The 23,214-nt window shown below is 55.6% G+C and overlaps 2 protein-coding genes across 6 annotated transcripts; both read left to right on the top strand.

Moving 5' to 3' along the window:
• Positions 1-9: 9 nt before the first annotated feature.
• KLHDC3 (kelch domain containing 3) lies at positions 10-18,790 on the top strand. 5 transcript variants are annotated; one of them, XR_013956573.1, is made up of 12 exons: positions 10-187; positions 5,423-5,658; positions 6,733-6,909; positions 9,069-9,184; positions 10,508-10,579; positions 10,796-11,009; positions 11,299-11,385; positions 13,664-13,772; positions 17,447-17,520; positions 17,703-17,744; positions 17,879-17,957; positions 18,179-18,193. XR_013956573.1 is itself a non-coding variant. In XM_080615167.1 (11 exons), exons 2-11 carry the CDS (start codon positions 5,505-5,507, stop codon positions 18,243-18,245), a joined length of 1,149 nt encoding a protein of 382 aa, XP_080471293.1. In that variant the 5' UTR covers positions 11-187; positions 5,423-5,504; the 3' UTR covers positions 18,246-18,790. The 5 variants fall into 5 exon arrangements, 4 of the variants coding, with proteins under 4 accessions (XP_080471296.1, XP_080471293.1, XP_080471294.1 ...); XM_080615167.1 differs by lacking the exon at positions 17,703-17,744 and having other exon boundaries at positions 11-187; positions 18,179-18,790; XM_080615168.1 differs by lacking the exon at positions 17,703-17,744 and having other exon boundaries at positions 11-187; positions 5,404-5,658; positions 18,179-18,790.
• On the top strand, positions 18,404-23,088 carry LOC308219694 (neuronal PAS domain-containing protein 4-like; the record flags this gene model as incomplete). The annotated part of the gene is made up of 8 exons (XM_080614999.1): positions 18,404-18,604; positions 20,174-20,253; positions 21,000-21,166; positions 21,269-21,405; positions 21,540-21,645; positions 21,752-21,992; positions 22,209-22,318; positions 22,745-23,088. The coding sequence occupies 8 exons, from the start codon at positions 18,404-18,406 to the stop codon at positions 22,882-22,884; spliced, it is 1,182 nt and encodes a 393-aa protein (XP_080471125.1). The 3' UTR covers positions 22,885-23,088.
• Positions 23,089-23,214: the final 126 nt, after the last annotated feature.

The following is a 23,214-nucleotide window of genomic DNA, read 5'->3' as shown; positions in this document are numbered from 1 at the left end:
GGGCCCTGTGGGTGCCGTAGTCCCGGGCCGGGAGGCCCCGCCGCCGCGCCGGGCTCCGCAGGTTCCGAGGGGCCGGGCTGAGCCGAGCCGGGCGGGGCGGCGCCGGACTACGAGTCCCAGGGAGCGGCGGGCAGCGGCTGTCGGAGCGGGGCTGCCCGGCCGGACCGGGCCGCCTTCCCGCCGCCAGGTACGGGGCTGAGGGGAGCGGGAGCTGCCGGGGCTCGGGGGTTTGGAGCTACCGCTGAGCCCCGCTGTGAGGCCCTGGGGCGGCGGCTGGAGGCGCGGGGCGGCCCCGAGGGGTCCGGGGTCGGTCTCGTACCCCGGCTGGCGGGCGCTGCCCTCCTGCACCCGCCGCCGGGCCTTCGCTCTCCATCCCCGCCGGCTTGGTCAGTTTCAGCGCGGGTCGGGTTGGTTTGGGGCCATGTTCCCTGGTCCTGCCCGGCGGACGTTGCACGGAGTGTCTGGTGTGACAGAGAAAGGGAACACAGGGCTGCATGTGGAGCACAACCGGCCACGTTAACGGCTCACCCTCCCCAGGGCTGCCCTTGGCACGGCACAGGCAGCTCGGCAGCGGCCGAGATCAATTCCAGGCGGAGGGGAGGGGGTCAGGGAACGTCTCCGAAGCTCAGCTGCGCTCCGTAGGGAAGCAGCAGTGAGGCTGAGGCGGCAAAGGAAGGAAGGGGAGAAGCCAGCTCAGTGGGGGCAGGTTCTGAGCTGGGCTTTGGGCAAAGGGAGTCAGCGGTGAGCAAGATATTTGGGCAATAACGAGGAGGTGGAGCTGCGGTCGGCACGGAGGGACACGGGGATGGGTGTGCGGTCCGTGATTCCCATGTCTGACGTGAGCTTCCACATCGGTCCGAGTTAAGCCCAGGGGCCGTTCTCGCACCGTCTGCTTCGCTGGTGCTGGAATTGCGAGCATCTGAGCCGCTGAATGTGCAAGCTTGCAGTTTCACACTGCCTTAGCATAAATAGTCAAAGCATCAGATAAATGTCAAGCACGAGTGAAGAAAGCGGCTTGTTCTTGTGCTATCTCTGACAGTAAGTTGGATGTGCTTGAAATAGAACAGTCTGCATGGACTGCTGCGAGCTGGCTGGGCTATTTTAGGTGTTACTAACCCTTGTGGCTGGCATCTTCGGGGAGACAGGGCCGAGGCAGCCACACGGTAGGATTTGCTCTCCGGAGCAGCTCTGCAGGGGCAGGAGGCTGCTCGGTTGGGGGGGGGGGGGGGCTGTAATTTTGGGGGTGACGAAATCCAAGCCACTTTCTGCTGTGTTTCTGTCCTTGCTTTGGGAATGGGCTGCAGCAAAGCTGATCTGAGCAGCTTTCAGGAATGGCTCTAGGTTTCTGTGTGTGTGTGTGGAGAAGCAAAGTCAACTCTTTGTGCAAAGGAGTGGAGCTAAGGGTGTGTGTTTTTGTTGTAAGACTGTAACCTGGCTGCTGTATTTGGAGATGGTCAGTGGCTTTCTATCTCGAATGGAGTGTTTTCATGGTTGGAGAAGAGGAGGCTCTGGGAAGAGCTGATAACAGCCTTCCAATATCTAAAGGGGCCAACAGGAAAGCTGGAGAGGGGCTTTGGACAAGGGCCTGTAGGGATAGGACAAGGGGGAATGGCTTTAACCTGACAGAGGGGAGATTGAGATGAGACATTAGGAAGAAATTCTTCCCTGTGAGGGTGCTGAGGCCCTGGCACAGGGTGCCCAGAGAAGCTGTGGCTGCCCCATCCCTGGCAGTGTTCAAGGCCAGGCTGGACACAGGGGCTTGGAGCAACCTGCTCTAGTGGAAGGTGTCCCTGCCTGTGGCAGGGGTTTGGAACTGAGTGAGCTTTAAGGTCCCTTCCAACACAAACCAGTCTGGGGTTCTATGATCTTGAGTGCTGCAGGGGAGGGGAAGAGACGAGGGTGTCACTGTAGCAGCATTGGAAGATTTGCTAGTGAGAAATTGAGTGATTTCCTGGTGATTTCGGGTGTACACTGGGGCATATGGATGATGATTGTTTCAGGCATTATGGGAGTTTCAGACAGCAGCGCAGCCAGAGATTTGGACCTGTTGTCTGTAGGCACTGTATTTGAAGACCGCGGAGCTGAAAAGCCCCAGGTCCCTTTGCTGGGGGCTTCTGCTGACAGAGAGCAAGGGCAGTGCTGAAGGATGTCCAGAGATGCTTCTTTGCAAACAGCCCTGTGAGCTCCCACTCGTGACAGCACGCCTGACACAGTGACAGAGCTGCTCTGCAGTCACCCCATGGCAGTTGTTGCACCAGTTACTCTGGAAGCGTGTACCCTGTGTTGCTGTGCCCGGCCATTGAGGGCTTCAGGTGGTGACCACAGCAGGTTATTTTGAGCACTTCTTAATTTTAGCTTCCCTGTGCTCGGTGGCACAGGAACAACTCGTTGCTGTGGTCGCTTAATTGCCAGCAGCAGCATCAGGTACTTCAGCTTAGGTGAAGTGTCACCTGCCTTTGAGAAATGTTCCTGTTCCTGGCAGTTAATGACAGGACCTACCCAGGCTTTCAACCCGAGTTCCTCTGCATTCTCTGTGCCTGACTGTAGCTCTGCATGGACAGTGCCAGCAATGAGGAGCTGTTTTGGTGGAGCAGCTCTGGGGAGGAGAAGGATGGCTCAGCAGGGTCCAGCAAAGGGACACGCGCTGAGCTCCGTGTCCGCATAGATGCAGAAGGCAATAGCTCCTAGTGGCAATAGCTGCTGAGGTCTGAACAATTCGAGCTTAATTTTGCAGTGCACATGAAGAAGCACCTGGTTTGCCTGAACTGGGACGTGCAGCACCTCCTGCAGCCAGTGCCCTCCGGTTCTCTGGCACAATTTGCCTCCATCTAATCAATATTTCTATGGTTTCTAGCCTACAGCCCTGCTGCTGGTGTCCTAAATGAGAAATCCCAGAGTGTATTTTGCGTAACAGTTGGGAGAGATCGTTAGTAAATGCTTCATGTCGGTTTTGCTGCTTTCCTTTCCCCCCCTGGCTGTGCCCTGTGTAATCTTTAAAGAAACCTAAGGCATCTTGCCTAATGTCAAATGTATTAATGCCTCATCGGAATGAGGTTGGAAGGTGGTGTGTTTATGTCCTCATCTGTGTCATATGAATTATCATTGGATTACAATGAAATGTAATAGTGTACATAGTTGTAGGACAGAAAATAACTCTTTTTGTCTTAAAAGATGTGTTTGACTCATGTTTGCAGATAGTGCAGAGAGAGGAATGGCAGCAGGAAAATTGGCTTTGGGACAGGAGACTCGTCCAGTGAAAGGATTTCCAAAGAAGGCAGGAGAGGAGAGAGGCTGGAGCTGGATGAGGGAGTGGGGCGTCCTCAGGAGATGGGGCTGACCCTGCGTGTGGCTGAAAAGGGGAGAGCAAGTGCGTGGCAAAGGCGGGAAGACGTTGGGGTGGTTTCGGGGTTGTGGCGAGTGGCAGAAGAGGAAGACAGATGTTTTTACTGCAGTGTAGAGAAGAGCAGTCAAGTTTGGAAGAACCCTGGTAGCTTGCTAAATCCTGTGTTTTCCTTTACGTTTTAATACATGATCCTGTAAGGATCACTTCATGCTTCTGATTCATTCGTTTCATGAAAAGAAAACAGCATTCCTGCGTGCCCTGGGTCTGAGGAGTGGCAGCCGGAGGCTGTGCTGGTAAAGCTTCCTGTTGTGTTTGCTCTGAAGGGGTATCGCCACCCCAAGCTAAGGCAAAGCGTGGCCAACTTCAACCCCATCACCCCCACCACTGCCCCGGGGAACGGTTATCTCTGGGAAAACCTATCCCAGTAACTGTGATGTAGGGAACGACAGCACGACTCTGTTGCTACAACATCAACATCGTTTCCTACAGTGTTGTAACCAGCTGGCCCTTGGGCTGCTGCCTCTCAGTGACTGGGTTAATTTCTTAGGATGTGTAGCCTTTGTTTCCTGTGCTCCTGTGACTCATTGTAGTTGTGAAGCTGTGCAGGCTCCTGTTGGGTGGAAGGACCGGTGTCCTGCTCCGGCAGCAGCGCGCTCCCCGGCACATGGATCGAGTGAACTCCTGAGTGTGAAGAAGAGTCTTCCCAGCCTTTGTGGCCAGAAAGGCTTGGCACCAAGCCTGCCTGCCATGCCAGGCTGCTGTGCTTCTCTACCCCAGAAGGAACCAAGTGGAGAACTTGGAAGCAAGATTAATCCTCTTCATCTTCCAGGATCAGGTTCAGCCTGAAGGGTGTTGAAACTGTTGACACTGGTGGTAAAGTCCAGCCGAGCTCCTTGGAGCTTTCACAGAATCACTTAACCAAGAAGTGATGTAGAGGGAAATACTGGTTAGATTTCAGTGGTAGCCCATGACTAGGCAGGAAACAGATTTAGATGTGTGAAGTCTTCAACAGAGTCCGAGAGGTGACTTTGGTGTCTCCATGGAAACTCATCCCTTCTGTAGCTTTGCGGAGGACTTGTACAAGAGCTGCTGCCTGGCTTTAAAAATACTATAGCGATTTAAGGAACAGAATCCAAACCTGCTAGATCTGAACCTGGGATGGTCCCAGGCACACAGTGAAACATGGCCTGTAGCAGAGGGAATTGTTCCTGGGCCCTTCTGGGGCCACTCTGTTGGAGAAAAGCCTGATGAGACATTCTGGGTGCTGATTTTACTTCAGGTTACGGGGGCTGCTGCAGGGAGAAGCCACTTTGCGGGAGGGACTCCTTGGTCTGCACTCATCTGTTACAAGTGAGACTGCAGGATGGAGAATGTCCTCCCCAGAGGGCAGTCAGGCATTGGAACAGGCTGCCCAGGGCAGTGCTGGAGTCACCGTCCCTGGAAGTGTTCACAAACCGTGTAGAGGAGGCCCTTTAGTGGTGGCCTTGGCAGTGCTGGGGAATGGATAGACTGGGTGAGCTTAAAGGTCTTTTCCAACCTGGCTGATTCTGTGATGCTGAGAAGAGGGTGCTGTCGCCCACCCCTGTATCAGGGAGGCAGTTGCTTTATGTGGGGGTCGTTCTTTGGGTTTCTTTTGTTGAGCATTTTTTGGTTTGTAATGTTCTCCTCTGCTGTTCCTCACCACTGATCCCAAGAGCATGCTTGCTTCCCTCTGGCTCTGTTCTTTTCACCTTCAGAGTTGGCTCTCACGGTGTTTTTCATTCATGTGGACAAATTGTTCTGGCGTGCCCATGGTGTGTGCATGACCAGGGCACAGCTGGGCACACCGCACTGCTGCCTTCACAAAGGTGCTTGCCTTGGGCCTCCTGTACGGCACCCTGAGGGGGTTTTGTATGTGAGGGCATCTCTGCTTGCTCAGTTACAGTACCTACCATATGTCTGCTTCCTAAGGGGACAGTAAAACCATCTCCAGTCGGGAGGCAGATGAGTGAGGATACAGTGCTGTGACCTTTGTAGCTGTCATTCAAGGGAGACCTGCAAGATGGGTCGTGTTATTTTAGCGTCCTGCCTGTGTTACAGAGCCAGGAGGCAGCGCGGTGGCCGAGGAAGCATGTGGCTGTGGCACTGGGGCCCCTGAAGACCGCCTGGCTCACAGGGAGGAATGCTACGGTGGGCAGTGCACTTGGAAGGGGGGCCGCGGAGGGTGAACCACGCTGCCGTGGCCGTCGGGCACAAGGTCTACTCCTTCGGTGGGTACTGCTCTGGAGAAGACTATGAGACGCTGCGGCAGATTGACGTCCATGTCTTTAACGCAGGTAAACGTACATCACCGTGGTACACGGAGGCACGTGGCTGGCTGGATTTGGTTGGTTGGTGTCTTACCCACTGCTCCTTAATGTGTTCCACTCTGTAACAGGCTGCCTGACTCTGCTTGCCACTAAAGTTATTAGCATAGATAGGAGCTTCTTCCCTCGTGCAGCCCTGTATTTGCAGCCTCAGAGGGCTGTAGTTCAGCAGACTGCTAGGACAAGGACACACCGGTAGGATAAGGGCTCACGAGAGTAACCCCATAGTCCGTGGCTTGTTTTGTGCTTGTTCTCTGTATACGCTAACTCAACTAGGTGCAAAGAGGCGCAGGTGTCCATCCAGTCTGCATGACCCTAGCGTGGAAGGGGTGGGACCCAGAACACTCAGTTAAGTCTCCAGGTTTAGACTCCTTTTAAGATGCCTGACCCCTTCTCTCTCCCTGTGACAGCATTTCCAGTGAACTGCAGACTGTTTTCTGCTATGTTTTGCGTGGTGTCAGTGTTGAAAACAAAACTGGAGGCTGTATGTGTGGTAAAGGCAGGGTGTATTTGCCGTGTAACACTTGCTGTGACTCTTGCCCTGTCATTAAACCCTGTAATACCTGTTAATTGCTCTGGCTAATGCTGAACGTGACATGCAGGCTGCCAGGTAGCACAACCTGTAATCACAAGGAACTCCTTTTAGTAACACAAGGTTAGCAGGGAGAACTCCAGTAAGGATGGGGGTAAAGGAGACAGGCAGCTGCCTCCTTTAGAGCTTAAAAAGCAAAGCAAAAGCAAACAAACCCTCTTCCTACAAAGCTGCTGAGTTGTTTCACTTAAACTGCACCACTTCAAGTATAAATGATGCCTTCAGATGCGTTCCCTCCTGTTCCTAGTGAATTATTCCTGTGCTGCCCATTCTTCCAGCTTTGAGTCTCTTCACAAACATCATGAGCCTGAAGTCCTGTCCTGTCCTGAGCCTGTTCCTGTCCATAGTCCTTGGGTCCTCCAATGTTTCCTCTAGTCTCATGTGTGACTCGTAACCTGCGAGCACCTGTAGTGGGCTCAACATTTGACATGGGCTCAAACTTGTGCTTTCAGTGTCTCTGCGTTGGATCAAGCTGCCTCCAGTGTGGATAAACAGCCGCGATCAAGTGAGAGAGGTGCCCTACATGAGGTATGGGCACTCAGCAGTGCTCATAGATGACACCGTCTACATATGGGGCGGTCGCAACGACACTGAGGGAGCCTGCAACGTGCTCTATGCCTTTGATGTCAGTAAGTTCCAGCTTCTCGCTCTTCCGTGCTGCAGCTGCTGTTGATGAGACCTCTCTGCCCCACCACACTGCTCCCAACCTTGTTTTTCTGTCCCTCAGTCTCTCCACAAAGTGATGGTCCGAGGAGATGGGGCACACGGGGAATTGTGGCTCCCTGTTTCAGCAGGTTTGGAAGGGGAGCAGCGCGCCAGGTGTGTCTGCACACTTGGCTCTCTGTAAAAGCCTTTGAACAGAGGCTGCTGAGCTTGTCCAGTAATCAAACTGGGTTTAATTTTTCTATCAGCTTTGTGTGCTCACTCTGATAGCAACTACAGCTGATGTGTTTGCTCTGTGTGATGTGCTGTTCCTTAGCCACGGCTGAAGGTTGCAGCGAGAAGGGGCTAGAGCTCTCAAGGATTGTGGTTCCTTTCCAGGGTACTCCTTCTTTCTGAAAGCATGAAGGAGGGTGATGAATAAGACAGAGAAGTATTCAGGGCCAGGATGTAAAAATGAGGGAAGGTGTGAGTCGAGTTAGATAAGCCTAGAAAATAAACTCTGCAAGCTTCTTGGTTGGCTTCTCCATAGTGGTGCTGGAGCGCCTGGGGAGAACATGCACCATCAGGAGCTGGGTGCACATGAGTGTCATGAAAGGAAGGGAGTACATCTGGATTCTGGAGGCAAGTCCATCTAAATACTGACCACTAACTGCCTTGCTGGCCTTGCAAGAGGATTGCTTGCTCTGGTGCTTGGTCATGGGTTCCCTTCATTGCCAGGAGGTGTCTCACATCTTGGAGCTGCTCCCTGGGCACAGGGTTTCTCCCTTCCCCTGACACATGCAGCTGGGAAGCTACCAGTGAGCCTCTATCTGCACAGAGGCCTTATACTGGGAGCTGTCTGCTCCCCCTGCCAGCTCCAGTGCTTTAGCATGAGGTGACAATTAACAACAGGCCAGATTTGAGTCCTGTCCGAACCCTCTGCAGCTGCCTGCACACACTGTGCCTGTCCCCTGCCAGTCCTGGAAAGTGAGGCTGGCAGCTGCAGCCCCATGTCTGTGGGGCAAGTTCCACTGCAGGAGTGCCATCAGGCTGGTTAAAGTCCTGGTTAAACGCAGTTTTACCCCCTGGGGCATTGAGCAGATCACGAGTCAAGGTCTTCACCATCTCTAATTTGACATGATGTGCTTGGGTGAGCTCTTGCTGATTCCATGTGACTGGGCTTGGAAGCAGCCCATGAAGGTAAGGAACTTGATAGCCCCTGCAGCTTTCCTACTAGAGGCTGTCCAGGGATTCTGTTGACCTTGCAAGACCCTTTGTGTGGTTCCAGCTGGAGCCTAGATGCATAGCTGTGGCCACGGGCCAAGTTCACAGAAGTTATCCTTGTGAAGAATGTTGCTTTGGCTCTGGAGTTACCACATCTTGAAATAAGCACTGCTCTTGGCAGCTCACAGCAGTTAGCTGCCTCGGGGCTTATCTGTGCCTCTCTGGGCTCTGGGGACAGGTGCCTGTGCTTGGCAGGGAGTGAGGCTTGGCTCCCCGCTGCCCTGGCATGGAGAACAGCTCTGGCTAGAGTTAACGTCCTCCCCTAAATCAAGCCAAGCCCTGGAGCTGAACGTGGCTGGTGCAGGCTCCCAGGGAGCAGTGTGAAGGGTGGAGAGTGAGGAAGGCTCCCCCTGAAGAGGGGATGAGAATGGAGTAAGAGGAGCAGATAAGATAGGGAGAGCTGCACTGCAGAGGTGCACAGTAGCTCTCTTGACATGGTGAGCTTGTGGTTAAGTGGCTTCTGCCTGGCTTCGAGGGCTGGTTTTCCTCAGTCAGTCAGCATCTCCCTGCTGTGAGGTCAGCTTTGCCACATCATTGCTTCATTGTAATTGAAACTGCAAATGCAGAGTTGGTGACTCACAAATAGGCTTTGCAAGAGATACAATAAGAACAGAATTGCTCAAGCAGTGCTGTACTACTCACACTTCAACTGTGAGCTGCTTGTCAGGTCAGGCAGAGCCAAGAGCTGAGGCTTCTGCCACCATGTCCTTCTGCGGAGGCTCAGGCAGGCAGCCTTGCCTGAGAAGCAGATGCTGTGTGTGAGAGAGGGATTTCTGCCCAAACCATGAAGAACAGCGGTAAAGAGCTGCCCCATCCCAACACCTACTGTATTTGCTCAGCGTTGCTTCCTGCTGTGTTTCAGACACGCACAAGTGGTTCACTCCAAAGGTGTCTGGAATGGTCCCGGGAGCACGGGATGGGCACTCAGCTTGTGTCCTGGCAAAGAGCATGTTCATCTTCGGAGGTTACGAGCAGCTGGTGAGTCCTCTCTTGTTACTTGGCAATCCCTTGGGAAAAAGGGGTACCCAGGCCATCGGTAGAGGCAGGGTACAGGGGCACATTTGTGTCCGTAGTTGCTTTCCTTTTATAGCTCAGCCAAGTTAATGGCGTTAATTACCCAGGTTATGCTGCTTGTTCTGTGGAGAAGATGCTTGGGAAAGTAGGTGTAAAAAAAAATGGTGGGTTCCCCAAACCGTACAGATAGGTAAAAATAGTTGGGTTTTATCCCATTTTTGTCTGGCTCATTCCTCAGCCAAATTTAGGTAGCGTAATATATAACATCTTCAGTAAATACGTTTCTCTTAATTTGGCTGAGAAACGACCCGGAAAAATCACTTTCCAATCTCTGCAGTGTTGCTGTGAGGTTTTGTCCTAATCTGGTACATGTTCCTTGTGTTCTGTACCTGCTATCCCGTCTTGCTTATCCCCTCCAGCAAGCTCTTGCCCTCCCATTAGGAATACCTTGAGCTGAAGGTCATCCTGCACTATCTGTCAGTGTGCCTAGTGCTCCTTTGAGCAAATCCTTTTGTTCTGATCTTAAGAAGTGGGTAAATATCATTTCAGTCTCATTGCCAGCCTCCAGAAAAGGTGGGCAAGTCACATCTGTTTATTATGGAAGAAAGCTGGGGCTCTGTTATGGCAGTCCCAGCCTGATTCCCTTTCTTCTGCTGAATCCATGGTCTTGATTACAGCAGCGGGAGCAGTTCAAATGGGGCTTGTTTTTAACCAGTCCCAAACAAGGCTGTCGCTGTCTCCCTGCCGTCTCTCCTGCCTGGAGTCTGCTCTTTGTCTAAATGCAGGCTTTTCCAGGCAGCTAGCTGTGTGGATCCCAAGTTTTGTGGGACCCTTAGAACCCCAAGTGTATTTGCTGCTCAATGATTTTCGCTTCCTAGAAGTGATCTTAGCTTCTGCCTCTCATCAGATGGCCTTAGCAAAGCCAGTTTGACTGTCCCATTAGTGCCTCTTTCTGCTTCCTCTTTTTGCTGCATGGGAGGGGGGCCAGTTTCTGCTGTTAATGTGTGCACTGTGTGGTACATACAGTACATACAGTTCCTTTAGGGGAAGGAACTGAGCACCAAATAAACAGGAAAGCTGCAGGGAGAGACAGGACACCTTTGAGGAGAAATAGCCTTTGCTCCCTCTTGTTAAGTGATAAATGTGCTGCCTACCCTGACATCTTGAAGCAAGCACTGTGTCTTTTAGGATGTACTGACTCTGAAGGGATGCTCCAGGTCTGTAGGACAGCTTCCTTCCTGGCTTCCCAGTCCCTTTGTGACCCCTTTGTGTCTTGCTGTCTTCCAGGCCGACTGCTTTTCAAACGATATCCACAAATTGGACACCACAAACATGATGTGGACCTTAATCTCTGCCAAGGTCAGTGTCTGCTTTTCACGCTGGTTTGCAGAAGAGACCTTGTACCTGTTGTTCCCTGGGGTTGCTGCCTCACAGTTACCTCACAGCTTCTGTCTGCTGTGGCTGGGATCTACAAGAGGGGAAGTTCTCCAGGAGAAGGCAGCCACCGCAGCTCCTCATCAACACGGGTAACATGCATCCTTCCTGTTGTCCTGTCCCTTTGTGCTGTCCCTGCAGGGCACGCCAGCTCGCTGGAGAGACTTTCATTCAGCTACCATCATTGGAACAAAGATGTACGTGTTTGGGGGCAGAGCTGATCGTTTTGGGCCATTTCACTCCAACAATGAGATCTACTGTAACCGCATTCAAGTGTTTGATACAGAAACAAACTCCTGGCTGGACTCCCCTTCAACTCCAGTGCTTCCTGAAGGCCGGCGGAGCCATTCAGCATGTGAGTGTGGGTCTGCTGGGAGACAGGGGCAGTGGAAGGAGATTCCTGCCTGCCTCGGAAGGAGAGTGTGGTTGCTGGGTGGAGATGGGGGTTAGCAAGGGGTCTGCAGAGCCTGGCTTCAGTGGAAAGCTGCTGCTCACCAAAGAGTCTTGCATACAGCCCTGCACATGAAGGTGACGTAATGGGGGTGGATAGCGAGGACCACTTTGCTTTGTGTCTGATGCTGGGACGGGGACCTGCTGGGCTCTGCCTTGGGTGGCACACTGATATCTATGCTTACTCCCCACAGTCAGCTACAATGGGGAGCTATATGTGTTTGGTGGCTACAACGCACGCCTGAACAGACACTTCCACGACCTTTGGAAATTCAATCCAGGTATTTAATGCTTGCAACTTGTTGCTCAAGGCCTTTCAGTGTGTACGTGCTCAAATGAGCATACTCTCCAAGGGCTGGGAGCATGCCTGGGGGAAGATATCTCCAGGGAGATACTGCTTGAACTCAGGGAAAAGAAGAGAATGTGTCACCTGTGGAAGAAGGGACAGACACCCCTTGGGAAGTGCAAGGATGTGTTAGGTTATGGAGAGAGAAAGTTAGAAAGGTGAAGGCACAGCTGGAACTAAATCTGGCCATGAAAGATAACAAAAGTACTTTTACCAATGTATTGGCAATAAAAGGAAGACCAAGGAGAATCTCCATCCTCTGCTGGATACAAGGGGAAGCCTAGTGACTGAAGATGAGGAAAAGGCTGAGGTACTTAATGCTGCCTTTATGTGCCCAGTCAGTGTTTGTTCATGAAGGGCAGGTCCTGCTTGACCAGCCTGATCTCCTTTGAGAAGGTGACCCATCTGGTTATGAGGGAATGGCTGTGGACATTGTCTATTTTGACTTAAGTAAAGCATTTGACACTGTCTCCCAGTGTTCTCCTAGAGAAACTGGCTGCTGATGGCCTGGATAGGTGTGTTCGTCAGTGGGTTGGAAACTGGCTGGATCGCCGAGCCCGAAATGTGGTGGTAATGGTTTCACATCTAGTTAGTGACTGGTCACTAGTGGTGTTCCTCAGGGCTTGGTGTTAGGGCCAGTGTTGTTTAATATCTTCATTGATGATCTGAATGAGGGAATTGAGTGCACCCTCAATACATTTGCAGATGACACCAAGTTGGCTGTGAGCATTGATCTGCTGGAGGGTAGGAAGGCTCTGCGGAGGGATCTGGACAGGCTGGATCCATGGGCTGTGGCCAATGGTGTGAGGTTCAACAAGGCAAAGTGCTGGGTCCTGCCCTTGGGCCACACCAATCCCATGCAATGCTTCAGGCTTGGGGTAGTGGCTGCAAAGCTGCTCAGGGGAAAAGGACCTGGGGGTGCTGATTGATGGAGCTGAACGTGAGCAGCTTGTGCCCAGGCAGCCAAGAAGGCCAACAGCGTCCTGGCCTGTATCAGCATGAGTGTGGCAGCAGGGCCAGGGCAGGGATCATCCCCCTGTACTGGACCTGATGATCTTAAAGGTCTTTTCCAACGCGGTTGATTCTGTGATTCTGTTCTATGAAATGGCTCTTCTTCAGCAGCATTGACAGGAACTTGCTGCTATGTTTGGGATCTCTTCCTCAGACTGTCTCCGAATCCCAGTTAAGAAGTGCAAAAGGAAGTATTGCTGAAAGACACAGCTGATCAAAGGGTGGTTGGCAAAAACCTGTCCTTAAATACACAGAAGTGCTGACAGAAAATAAGATAAGGGGAAGCAGTGGGGTTAGAGAAGCAAGAGACTGTAGCTGGGGAAACCACTCATCTTGAGCTGCAGGATCACCATACCACACTCCCCTGGTGCCATCGAACTGTGTAGCAGAAGGGGTAGCTCTTCAGCTTGTACCTGAGTCAACTGGGAGTTGTTTTAGGGCCCTCAGGCTCTTTTTGCAGTCCGATAGACTGATTTTTGTTTGCTAACTGCTTTGCACAGTGAAGTCACCTCAGAGCAGCCCACTTGCTGCTGCCCAAGCTGATCTAGGAGCTTGGGTGAGAGAGCTCCTGGAGGTTTCAGGGCTGTGCATTAGCAATTAATCACCCCTTGCATCCTTGCACGGAGAGCAGCAAGGGCAAAGGCTGCTGCCTTCTTCCCCACCTGGTTCAGTTCCCTCTGCTCCCCTCCCACAGCCAAGCTGTCCCAGCACCCTCCACCCTGCGGTGATGCTCTGCGCTCCGTGCCTGCCACCAGATGGAGCTGGTTCCTGGGTCTCCCTCCAGACCTGGACCGCAGCAGGGTGCTGGGGATGGAGCCTGCCTGCCTGCCTGCCCCTGGAGCTCTGCCTTGTCCAGCTCCATGTGATGGCCAGCCTGCTGCTAGGGCAGCTCGCGGCTCCTGGTGTCCAGGCTTTGCAAGAGAAAGCCTCTGCCTTAGAAGCTGAGAAGGTCAACAGCATCCTGGCCTGTGTGAGCCATAGTGTGGCAGCAGGGCCAGGGCAGTGATCATCTCCCTGTGCTGGGCACTGGTGATGCTGCACCTCGAATCTTGTGTTCAGTTCTGGGCAGATGTTGGCTAGTTGGTGTCTGTGGGGCAGCGAGCCTCCAGTTTTGCTGTGATCTATTTAAATCCATAACCTGCTTATTCGCGGTCTTGGCCAGGCTCTCGTGACAAGCTGCTGCGTTGTTTTCTGCCTCTTAGTTTCTCTTTCTTGGAGGAAGATTGAGCCCAAGGGGAAAGGCCCGTGTCCTCGGCGCCGGCAGTGCTGCTGCAGAGTGGGGGACAAAATCATTCTGTTTGGAGGCACCAGGTGAGTTGCGTGGCTCTGTGGGAAGGGTTTGCCATCCCCTGCAGCACAATGTGCCTCCAGGCTCTGCCCCGCGGTGTAGGCAGATACATTCCAGAGGTACATGGCAGCTGTCCCACCTGCCCTGTAAGTGTAAGAAACCATGTAGGGCAGGACTACTCTGGAGAAGGCCAAGGGGGAGACGAAAGCTTGTGAATCTAGTGACAAGCGTTCTTGTACAAGTGGAGGCCAAAGCGTGTAACATCCTGTTCAGGAGGGGTTGTGCAGTGGTCAAGCTTCCTGTGAAAGAGGTGATGGGGAGGAGGGAGAAGATCCTGTCATCAGAAGGACCAGTATCTTAACCTGCCTTGCTATAGCAGACCTCAGACTGACTTATCCTCCCCTATATGCTGCCCTGCTTCTCCCACCGCTGTGTTTCTTTCACTGGGAAGTGTGTTGTCTGCCAGGCTGCAATGGGATGTCAGCTCAGCTGGGAGCTGTTTGAGGAGCTCAACACACAACAAAGCAATGTTCCCTTCTGGGCCAGGGTTCCTTAGCAAAGTTTCCATTCACAAAAGGGACCTGATGTTAGGGATTTAGCTGTCAAGCACTGAAAGCGATACCGTCAGGGTGCAGGACAGCTGAATTTGGCCAAGAGCCTTAACAGCTGCTGAAAGAAAGGAAGTGGCCCATCACCAGGACACGCTCTATGCTATCTGTAATGACAAACTGAAGCTCTGGAGCACAGGCCTGTTTCCCAGCATCTGCCTTGCAGAGACATCTGAAATGCTTTCAGCTCTCTACATGGTTTAGAAAGCTTTGGGGCTTTCTTTGGGATCCTGGAAGTGGCTATTGAGGGGTACTTCTGAAGACAGGTTTGGGCAGAGAACAAGGGAGGGCAGGTTCTGCTGATGGGCTGACCCATGTATGACAGTGAAGGGCCTTGAGGCCCCAGGGGAGCTGGGGGGTGTGTTTGGCTGTAGGATGTCCATATGTGTGTTAGGCAGTGCTAGTGCAGGTGCAGAGGTGCTGAGTTTGTCCAGTGTGCTCGGGAGATGCTGGGTGCTGCTACAAGGGTTGGTAAGGCTTGATGGTAGTTTCGGATGCTCTCAGGTCCTGCAGTGTGGGTTTGTTACAACCGCTGATGTTAAACCTAGGCACACCAAGGAAATATTAGCAAACCACAGCAAATTTGACACCAGCTTTTTGGACTTTGGCCCACCTCTGCCAGCCAGCGCAGCAGCACCTTGTTTTCTGCACTGAACAACTTCAGGATTCAACTTGTTCCTTAATCCAGCCTCAACCCAAATGCAGGCCGGTTCATCACTAGGTCCAGAGAAGGGCAACAGAGCTGGTGAAGGGTCTGGAGCACAAGTGTGATGGGGAACGGCTGAGGGACCTTGGGGGGGTTAGTGTGGAGAAGAGAAGGTTCAGGGGGGACCTTATCACTCCCTACAACTGCCTGAAAGGAGGATGGAGCCAGGAGGGGGCTGGGCTCTGCTCCCAAGGAACAAGGGATGGGACAAGAGGAAACAGCCTCAAGCTGCACCAGGGGAGGTTTAGGCTGGATATTGGGAACAATTCCTTCCCCAAAGGGCAGTCAGGCATTGGAACAGGCTGCCCAGGGCAGTGCTGGAATCACCGTCCCTGGAAGTGTTCACAAGCCGTGTAGAGGAGGCCCTCAGTGACATGGGTTAGTGGTGGCCTTGGCAGTGCTGGGGAACGGTTGGACTGGGTGAGCTTAAAGGCCTTTTCCAACTCGGTTGATTCTGTGTCTCTGTGATCCCTGGTCTGGGATAGGAAGAGCTGCTGGTAGCCAGGAATGCAGCCTGCTTGGACTGGAGGAAGGCTGTGGAGAAGGGGGGATGGCGGTGGGGCCAGCACTGTCTTCCTGTGGCAGTTATCAGGTGTGTTCTGGAGCTGCCTGGAGAGATAAGTTTTCCAGGAAGTGGGTGTAATGGAGAATTCCCTGTGGTCTGCTCCTGACCTGTGCTCCGGGGAGGGGGAGGGGGATTGGGATTGGGAGGCTCCTGGAGGATGAACCAGCATCAGCTTTCCAGCAGCAGTGCTGGAGGATGGGCCGGCACAGCCCCTTTGTGCCCTGCCTTCCCTTACAGCATTCCCACACACTGTTCCAGAGGCACTTCCGCAGCATGCTGGCTCCTGAGGCATTCCCGATGCTTCATCCCCTTTGATAGTGCCCGGACCCTGCTCTTTTCCCCAGCTGGGGTCTGCCACTGTGCCCAGCAGCAGCCCTGTCCCCTGTGTCCCATTTAGGTGACCAGGAAGCCTTGTAGCACTAAGCTCAGTGTTCCCCTTCCCCTGTGTCACAGCCTCTGGTCTGGTTTCCTCCCAGACCCTTCAGCATGCAGAGGCCATCCACAGGGAAGACTGAGACAGAGAGGGAATGCTGTAAAACCGAGTTTAGCTGAACAGATGCTGATCCAGGCTTGGCTTGAGGCTGTGTTTTCCCTCACAAGTCTTAGAAATGCCTGGCTCTGGTGCGGGAGTTTGGTTTCTCACTGGGGGCTTGATGCAGAGCTCAGGCTTGCTGAGCTGCTGTGCAGCTGGACAGAGCAGTTGTGCTGGGCTCTGGCTGTCTCCTGCTCTTGAACTCCAGGCTTTCCCTAGCTGCTTGCAGTTTGGTGATTAAAACCACAAACGAGGTGCAGGCTGCTTTCCTTTGAAAGATAAGGGATGGTCTAGGGTTTCCTGTGACGTGGATGGGAGATTAGATTGTGGCGTGGTGAGCACAGAGGGGTGGAATTAGAGGGGCTCTTGCCTGTATCCGGGCAGATGGGATCCATCAGCAGCAGGTCTTCTGTGTGGGCAGTGAGCTGGGCTCTGCAGCTTGTGCTGGGGTTATAGGAACGGGGCCGGGGGGGGCAGGTTCTGTCTCATGCCCCATGAGATGTGAAGCTCAGTGTGTCATAGGTGGGGAAGCAAGTGACACTGGGGTGAGAAGTCACTGCCTGAGGTCCCAGCTCAGCAGTGAGGGCGCAGTAAATTGCCTTGTCACAAACCAAAGCAGGACTTAAAACCACTTTCCTTTGTTTAAAATGCTCCAAACACCACCAGCCACGGGAGTGCTTCTGCTGGTCCAGGTGCCTCTGCTCCAGCACAGGCTGGCCTCTGTGCTAAGGGGATGCAGTGCCCAGTCTCTCGGGTGCTGTGGCTGTTCCTTCGAGGGTGCAGAGGCAGGAAATGATAGGTGAGGCTGTCTGGTCCCTAGGAATGCCTGGAATCACAGCTCCTCGCTGCCACTCCAGGACCAACATGGCCAATTGGGATTGTTGTAAATGACTGCGGCCCTGACCAGAGCCTGTCACACGCTCAGTTACAGTCTGAAACGCTGTCCCCAGTTTGCTACTACCAGGGAGCACTGCCTGGAGCCCATAGTGATTCCTGGGGGGCACCAGGGGAAGGAGCAGTGTGAAACTGGCCAGAGCCTGGTCCATGTTCCTGTGGATGGGAGGTGCAGCAAAGGAACAGGGACGGGGCAGGCTTGCAGCTGGAGTCATTGTGCTTGCTGGTGGGAAGGGGGCAGCTCTGCCATTCCCTGCCATGGCTTAGAGGAGATGGTGTGTGTCTCTGCACCCGGCTCTGTGCAGCTCTGTGAGGACCTGGGGGAGCCCAAGGGACCGTAACTGATGGACAAGTGTTTTGGCACTGACTGACGCTTTCCTTGGCTTCTGCAGCCCGTCTCCAGAGGAGGGAATGGGTGATGAATTCGACCTGATGGATCACTCGGATCTCTACATCCTCGACTTCAGTACGTGAGCACTCCCTGCCCAGCTTGTGCCTCTCACGCAGGGTGCCCTGTGAGCAGGCCCTACTGTGAAGCACCATCCCATGTCCTCAGTGGCTCCAAGTCCCTGCCTCTTGTTGGCAGGCAGCTGTCTCTGGCTGGTGTACATGGCTTAAGGCTGGCCTCATGTCTTTTCCTACACACAGGCTTCTTGTGGGAGCACAGGAGACTGCTCTAGCCTGTCCCTGGTGTGCACCCTGCCTTGTTCCTCACAGGGGTGGCCAGGGTGCTCTGCCCAGTTCCCTGTGGTCCTGACTGCACAATTCCTGACCCCAGAGTGTCCGGCCGAGGCCCGCTGTGCCTAACTGCCTTCTCCCTGCAGGCCCCAGCCTGAAGACGCTGTGTAAGTTAGCAGTGATTCAGTACAGCCTGGACCAGTCCTGCCTTCCCCATGACATCAGGTACTGTGTGCCCTGCTGGAAAGGCACCCCATGGGTGCTCCCTGTCCTTGGGGTGCTCCAGCCCTGCCCCTGCAGGGCTGCTGGGGCCCTACTCGGCACCCTGCAGCTTCAGGGCAGGCTGGGCTGGAGACCAGAGCTGAGGCTGATGTGCAGCAGAGCTGCTCCAGCCGTCGGCACTGTGGTGATGCTTTCTCTCACTGTACTCCATCGTTGTGTTACAGATGGGAGCTCTCGGCCATGACGACAAACAGCACCATCAGCCGCCCCATCGTCTCCTCCCAGGGCTGATGTCGGCTCGTCCCTCCACCGCCCTGCCCTCGCCCCTCCACACACTGACCTCTTGCTCTACTGCCTGCATGAGTTTTTAGCCCTTTCGATCAAGGAAACAGTGAGCTCGGTTCATCTTGCCCCAGCCAGGCCTCTGCCCTTGTCTTCCTTTGGGCAGCATGAGTGTGCAGGCAGAGCTGGCCACTGGGGAAGAAATCGGCTTGCCCCAGCAGCACAACTGTGAACTCCCCTCCTTGCTGATGGATCCAGCACCTCCTGCCTTCCTTCACCTTGCCTACGGAGCTGCAGCTGCACTGGCCTGGTCCCTGGCCACTTTCCAAGGGCCTGAATCAACTCCTAGCACCAGCCATGGCCCTGGGGTTGGCCTGGGGCTATGAACTGTTCCTGTGCTGCCTCCAGAGAGCAGGGATCTCCATGCCTGCACACGCCAGTGCTGACCAGCTTCCTGGCACCAGACGGCAAGGTTCCAGCCCCACGCTGAGCCTGACGTGAGGGCCTGGGCCCAGCTGGACTCTCTGCCCAGCTCCCTTGTGAAACAGCAACCAGGGGGGTTTATAAATGCTGAGGCAGACTTGGTTTCTGCTGCTCTGTGTATCCTGGCAGGCAAAGGGGGAGAAAAGGTCTGGGAGGGGATAGACTGGACCGGGTGCTTTCCCACATGGCTGCTGCGAGCCTTGGTGGGGGAGAAGGGGAACTGGGTCCCCCCCAGCATCCTGCCCCAGGGAGGGTGGTGGGCACAGAGGGCTGTGCTGAGCCCCTTCCCGTGGCAGTGTCCGCTGGGACAAGGAGCTGTGGCTAAAGCCCGGGAAGCACTCAGGGTGTTCCCTGGGCTGTCAAGTCACGGTGCAGCTGAGAGGAGGTGGTGGCTGTGCGCCAGGAACCGGTGGCAGAGGGCCCAGGCCATGTCCTCTGCACTGAGGGTGGCAGGGAGCCAGGGTCAGGAGCTGCTCCTCCAGCAGCACAGGGTGGCAGAGGGCTCTGCAGCCTGTGGCAGGGGGCCAGTGCGGGTGCAATGGAGCAGCCTGGGGTGGCATGAGAACAGTGAAAGCCCCATGGCAAGAGAACAGACACACCACAAGTGTGACAAGAGCTTCATGCACTGGCAGCACCTTGCTGTGGTGGGTGACAAGCAGCAATGGCAGGGCTGGGGCCCTGAATGGAGCCAGGGTGTGCTGACAGCACACGGGTTACTGTGAGGGCTGGGTGGGCACCTCCCATGCAGTATGCACCAGCTCCCCTGCTCAACCAGCTACCTCAGCCACAGGCTTCCTGTCAATGCTGGAGGCTTTTTGCCCTTCCCCAGCACTGAAGCACCAAGCTTGCTCTTCTTGTAGGGTGCCAGGCACTGGAAACACCCATGGACCAGGCACCCTCACTGTGCTGGGCAGCATGGCAGCGAGCACAGGGGCTCTGTCCATGAATGGCTGTCACTGGGGAAAATCACAATGTCGGGACACTGAATGGAGGCAACAGGCTCAGTGCCCCGTGGCAGCTGCCTCTAGGGGAGACAGCCTTCAGTGGGGAGAAGGTTTCTCTGGAAAGAAAGGAATGGGCTCACCAGGGTCCCAGGCACCACTTCAGGGGTTTTCTCGGGTTCAGGAGGGCTGAGGCCCTGACCACCTTCTGCCAGGACCCTGCTGCAGACCTGGGGATGGACGCTGCTCCCTGGTCCCTGGTGTGTTTCCTTGTATCAGCTCCCTGTTGCAGCACCAGCTCAGTCATCAGTGGTGCTGGAGAGCTGCTGCTGGACCAGCCACAAGCCCTCAGCTTCTCATGGACCTTCTGTTGTGCTGGCAACAACGGTGGGGCAGGAGCTGGGCGGATGTGCGCCCCGCAGGGAGATCCCTGCTACCTTCATCAGCACCCCCTCCTGAGAGGCCAGGTTTGCTTTAAAGACCCTGGCTTCCTTTTATTGCTTCCCCTCTCAGATTGCAGCGCCTGCCAGGGCTATTTTTAGCAGGCTGCCTTCTAAAAATAGCCCCGGGCTGTTTGGGTTGCGTCAGGAGAGGTAACCCTGCACACCCCAGGAGGGTACAAAAGGAGGCCGGGAGGGAGCAAGCAGGGTCAGCAGGTTCGGACGCAGCCAGAGGCGAAGGAGGGAGCAGCATCCCAGTGCCAGCAGCATGACCATCTTCTGCAGCCACTGCCACAGGCCACTGCAGGCAGAGATGAGCTGCCTGCCCAGGAGGGGCAAGGAGGTGCCCAGGGCCTCCAAGCCATTCAGGTGAGCTCCCTCCCTCCCACAGAGCTGAGGTGAGGTCTCCTAGCTGGGGAGAGCACAAACCAGCCTGTGCAGTGTCCCATGGCCCTTGCAAGGGGCTGGCACCAGCCTGGGACAGCAGGGTTGCTGCTGGTGCATGGGGAGGCAGCGTGGGAGTTTGGAGGGGCAGAGGGATTCCAGGTGGTTGAGAGTGAAGGCAGATGTGATGGGTTCCCATTCTGGCACTGGATGCAGTTTCTATCCTTGCAGGGTTTGGTGGGAGATCTTTGGGGAGAGCCCAAGCACCCCCAAAGCACATGTCATTGTCTAACCTGGCTCCCAGCAAGAGGGGCACCAGCAATGATGTCCCCCTGGGTAGCTGCAGGGGGCAGCCTGCTCCCATTGCACCGAAGCAGCCGCCAAGAGTTCGCTGTCCTAGAAAGAGATGCCACGGGCACCGAGCATCTCCATTCACATCCCTGAGCTCACATTTCTCCCCATGGCCACAGTCAGGGAATGCTGTCCCTCTCCCTGCCCAACCGTTGGCTTTGCAGGTCAACCAAGAGTGCCTCCAAGGCTCGCCGGGATCAGATCAACATGGAGCTGCAGGCACTGCGCTCCCTACTGCCCATCTCTGCACGGGAGAAGGAGCGGCTCTCCTACCTCCACACCATGGCCCTCGTGTGCCTCCAGCTGCGGGGGGCTCAGCTTTTCCCCCCAGGTACCCACAGCACCACTGCACCCCACATGAGCTTGGCTCTGCGTGGGGCACTGCTCCCGTCCCACCACGGCAGCGCTTCACCCTGTGATCCATCCCCTGCAGACTGCGCTGCTCCTGCGGGACCAGCCCTCGGCACGGAGCTGCTTTCCCTGCTCCCGGGGTTCCTGCTGGTGCTCTCGGCCGATGGCAAGCTGGTCTACATCTCGGAGAACGTGGCCCAGGTGCTGGGCCTCTCCATGGTAAGGCCTGCCCACTGTGGTCACTGGTCCCCATGTACCTGTCCTGGTGCCTTTACTGTGTGCCTGTGGCTCCAGCGGGCTGCAGGGCTCACGGCAGCACACACAGACCACCACGGCAGCCCCTCTGTTGTCAGGTGGAGCTGCTTGCCCATGGGGACATGGTCTTTGACATCCTAGACCAGCAAGCCCACGACGACGTGCGCAAGAAGCTCCTCCTCGCCCAGGAGGAGCTGGGCAGGGGTAAGGGAGGCCTTGGCTGGCATCTCTCAGATGCTGCTGCCCTGTTCCAGCCCTTCAGGATTGCTAGGGCCAGCGAGGGAGCCCTGCCCGGTTTGTTTCCCTGCAGAAGTCACGTTCGTGTGTGAGATGCGCACCTCCAAGGCCTTTCAACTGCAGCACGGTGGGAACCGGGCTGTGGTGGTGCGCGGGCGCTTCACGGCCCTGCGCTGGCCGCCCTCCCGCTCCACCACAGCCTTCCTGGCCCTCTGCACCCCAGTGAGGCGGCTGCCTGCGGACGCTGGCTCCCAGGAGGACCTGTTCCAGAGCACACACAGCCTTGACATGACATTTACTGACGCCACGGAGAGGTGAGGCTGCTCACACCACAGCCATAGCTGCATGTTTCCCTTCAGCAGCCCTGTGTGTGCGAGGCTCTCTCAGATACTGCCCAAGCCTCTTCCCTCCCTTGTTAGCATCGCTGTAGCCCTGTTGTTTTGCTCTCTCCTCCCATCTTGCCACAGCTGCTCCTTGCTGACATGGTGCAGACCCTGCACTCAGTCCCCCTTCCCCTTGTACTTCCCCAGTGTCACCTACCACCTGGGCTACCACAGGGAGGAACTGATGGGTCAGTCGTGGTACAGCCTCCTGCACCCCGAGGATGCTGACCTGGCAGCCTCCCAGCACAGGGCAGTGGGTGAGTGTCAGGCCTGGGAACACGTGTATTTTCCTGCGGCTACATCCGAAATGTGGCCGTCCAGGACAACAGAAACAGAGGGGACTTAGTCGAGCATGATGTCGCTTCCTGCTCCAAAAAGAATGAATTAGAGAATCACTTACATGCCCCATACACTGCCTACAAGGTCACAGGTAGCTTTCAAGCTTGGGAACATAGGCACCCTGCTTTGCCACAATGCAGAGAGGAGGGAGAAGCCTGCTTGAGCCCCAGCTAAAAAGGGAGGGCAGGACTGGCACAGACCTGGCCCCACCACCTGTGGCTTCTGTTGCCCTGGGGCCACAGCAGCAGCTCACTGCAGTCCCCACCACGCACCCGCGGGATCCCCGGCGGCACTGCCCCTGGCTACCGTGCCTGGCTCAGGCTAACGCAGCTCCTCACCCGCAGCGCTCGGGGCCGGCGCCGCAGCAGACACCGCAGTGCTGCGCGTCCTGCGCAGGGACCGCACCTGGGCCTGGCTCCACGTGTCAGCGCGGCGGGACGGCGGGGGCCGCTCCATCACTTGCACCAGCCGCTGCCTCAGGTGAGGGCTCGGGCGGGAGGAGGGCAGCGCGGGGCCATGCCCCCGAGCCGCCCCTCACTCCGTGTCCGCTGCAGGGAGGAGGAGGCGGCGTACCTGCGGGCCCGGCAGCACCACCACACGCCCCGTTCCACGGCCCCGCCGCCTGCCGCCGCCCCGCCGTGCCGGGAGCTCAGCCTGCTGGCCGCTCAGCTCCGCGCCCTGGCCGACAGCCTCTCGCCGCCCGCCACCGCTGCGGACTGGCCCTGGTTCGAACCCGAGCCGGAGGCCGAGGCCTGGCCCTGCGGCCCGCACGCCGCCGCGCCGGCCTGTCTCCTAGGCAACGGGCGGGAGGGGG

The sequence above is a fragment of the Psittacula echo genome, assembly GCF_963264785.1.
Source record: "Psittacula echo genome assembly, chromosome: 4".
Taxonomy (NCBI): Eukaryota; Metazoa; Chordata; class Aves; order Psittaciformes; family Psittacidae; genus Psittacula; species Psittacula echo.
The sequence above is the reverse complement of the archived record's forward strand: the minus strand, read 5'-3'. Positions and strand labels throughout refer to the sequence as shown.

Bases quoted from the DNA above. Each gene is read 5' to 3' on its own strand.
- KLHDC3 (XM_080615167.1), top strand. From the start codon at position 5,505: ATGCTACGGTGGGCAGTGCACTTGGAAGGGGGGCCGCGGAGGGTGAAC. The intron at 6,910-9,068 runs GTAAGTTCCAGC...GCTGTGTTTCAG, and splicing joins GCTCTATGCCTTTGATGTCA to ACACGCACAAGTGGTTCACT. The intron at 13,773-17,446 runs GTGAGTTGCGTG...TGGCTTCTGCAG, and splicing joins ATTCTGTTTGGAGGCACCAG to CCCGTCTCCAGAGGAGGGAA.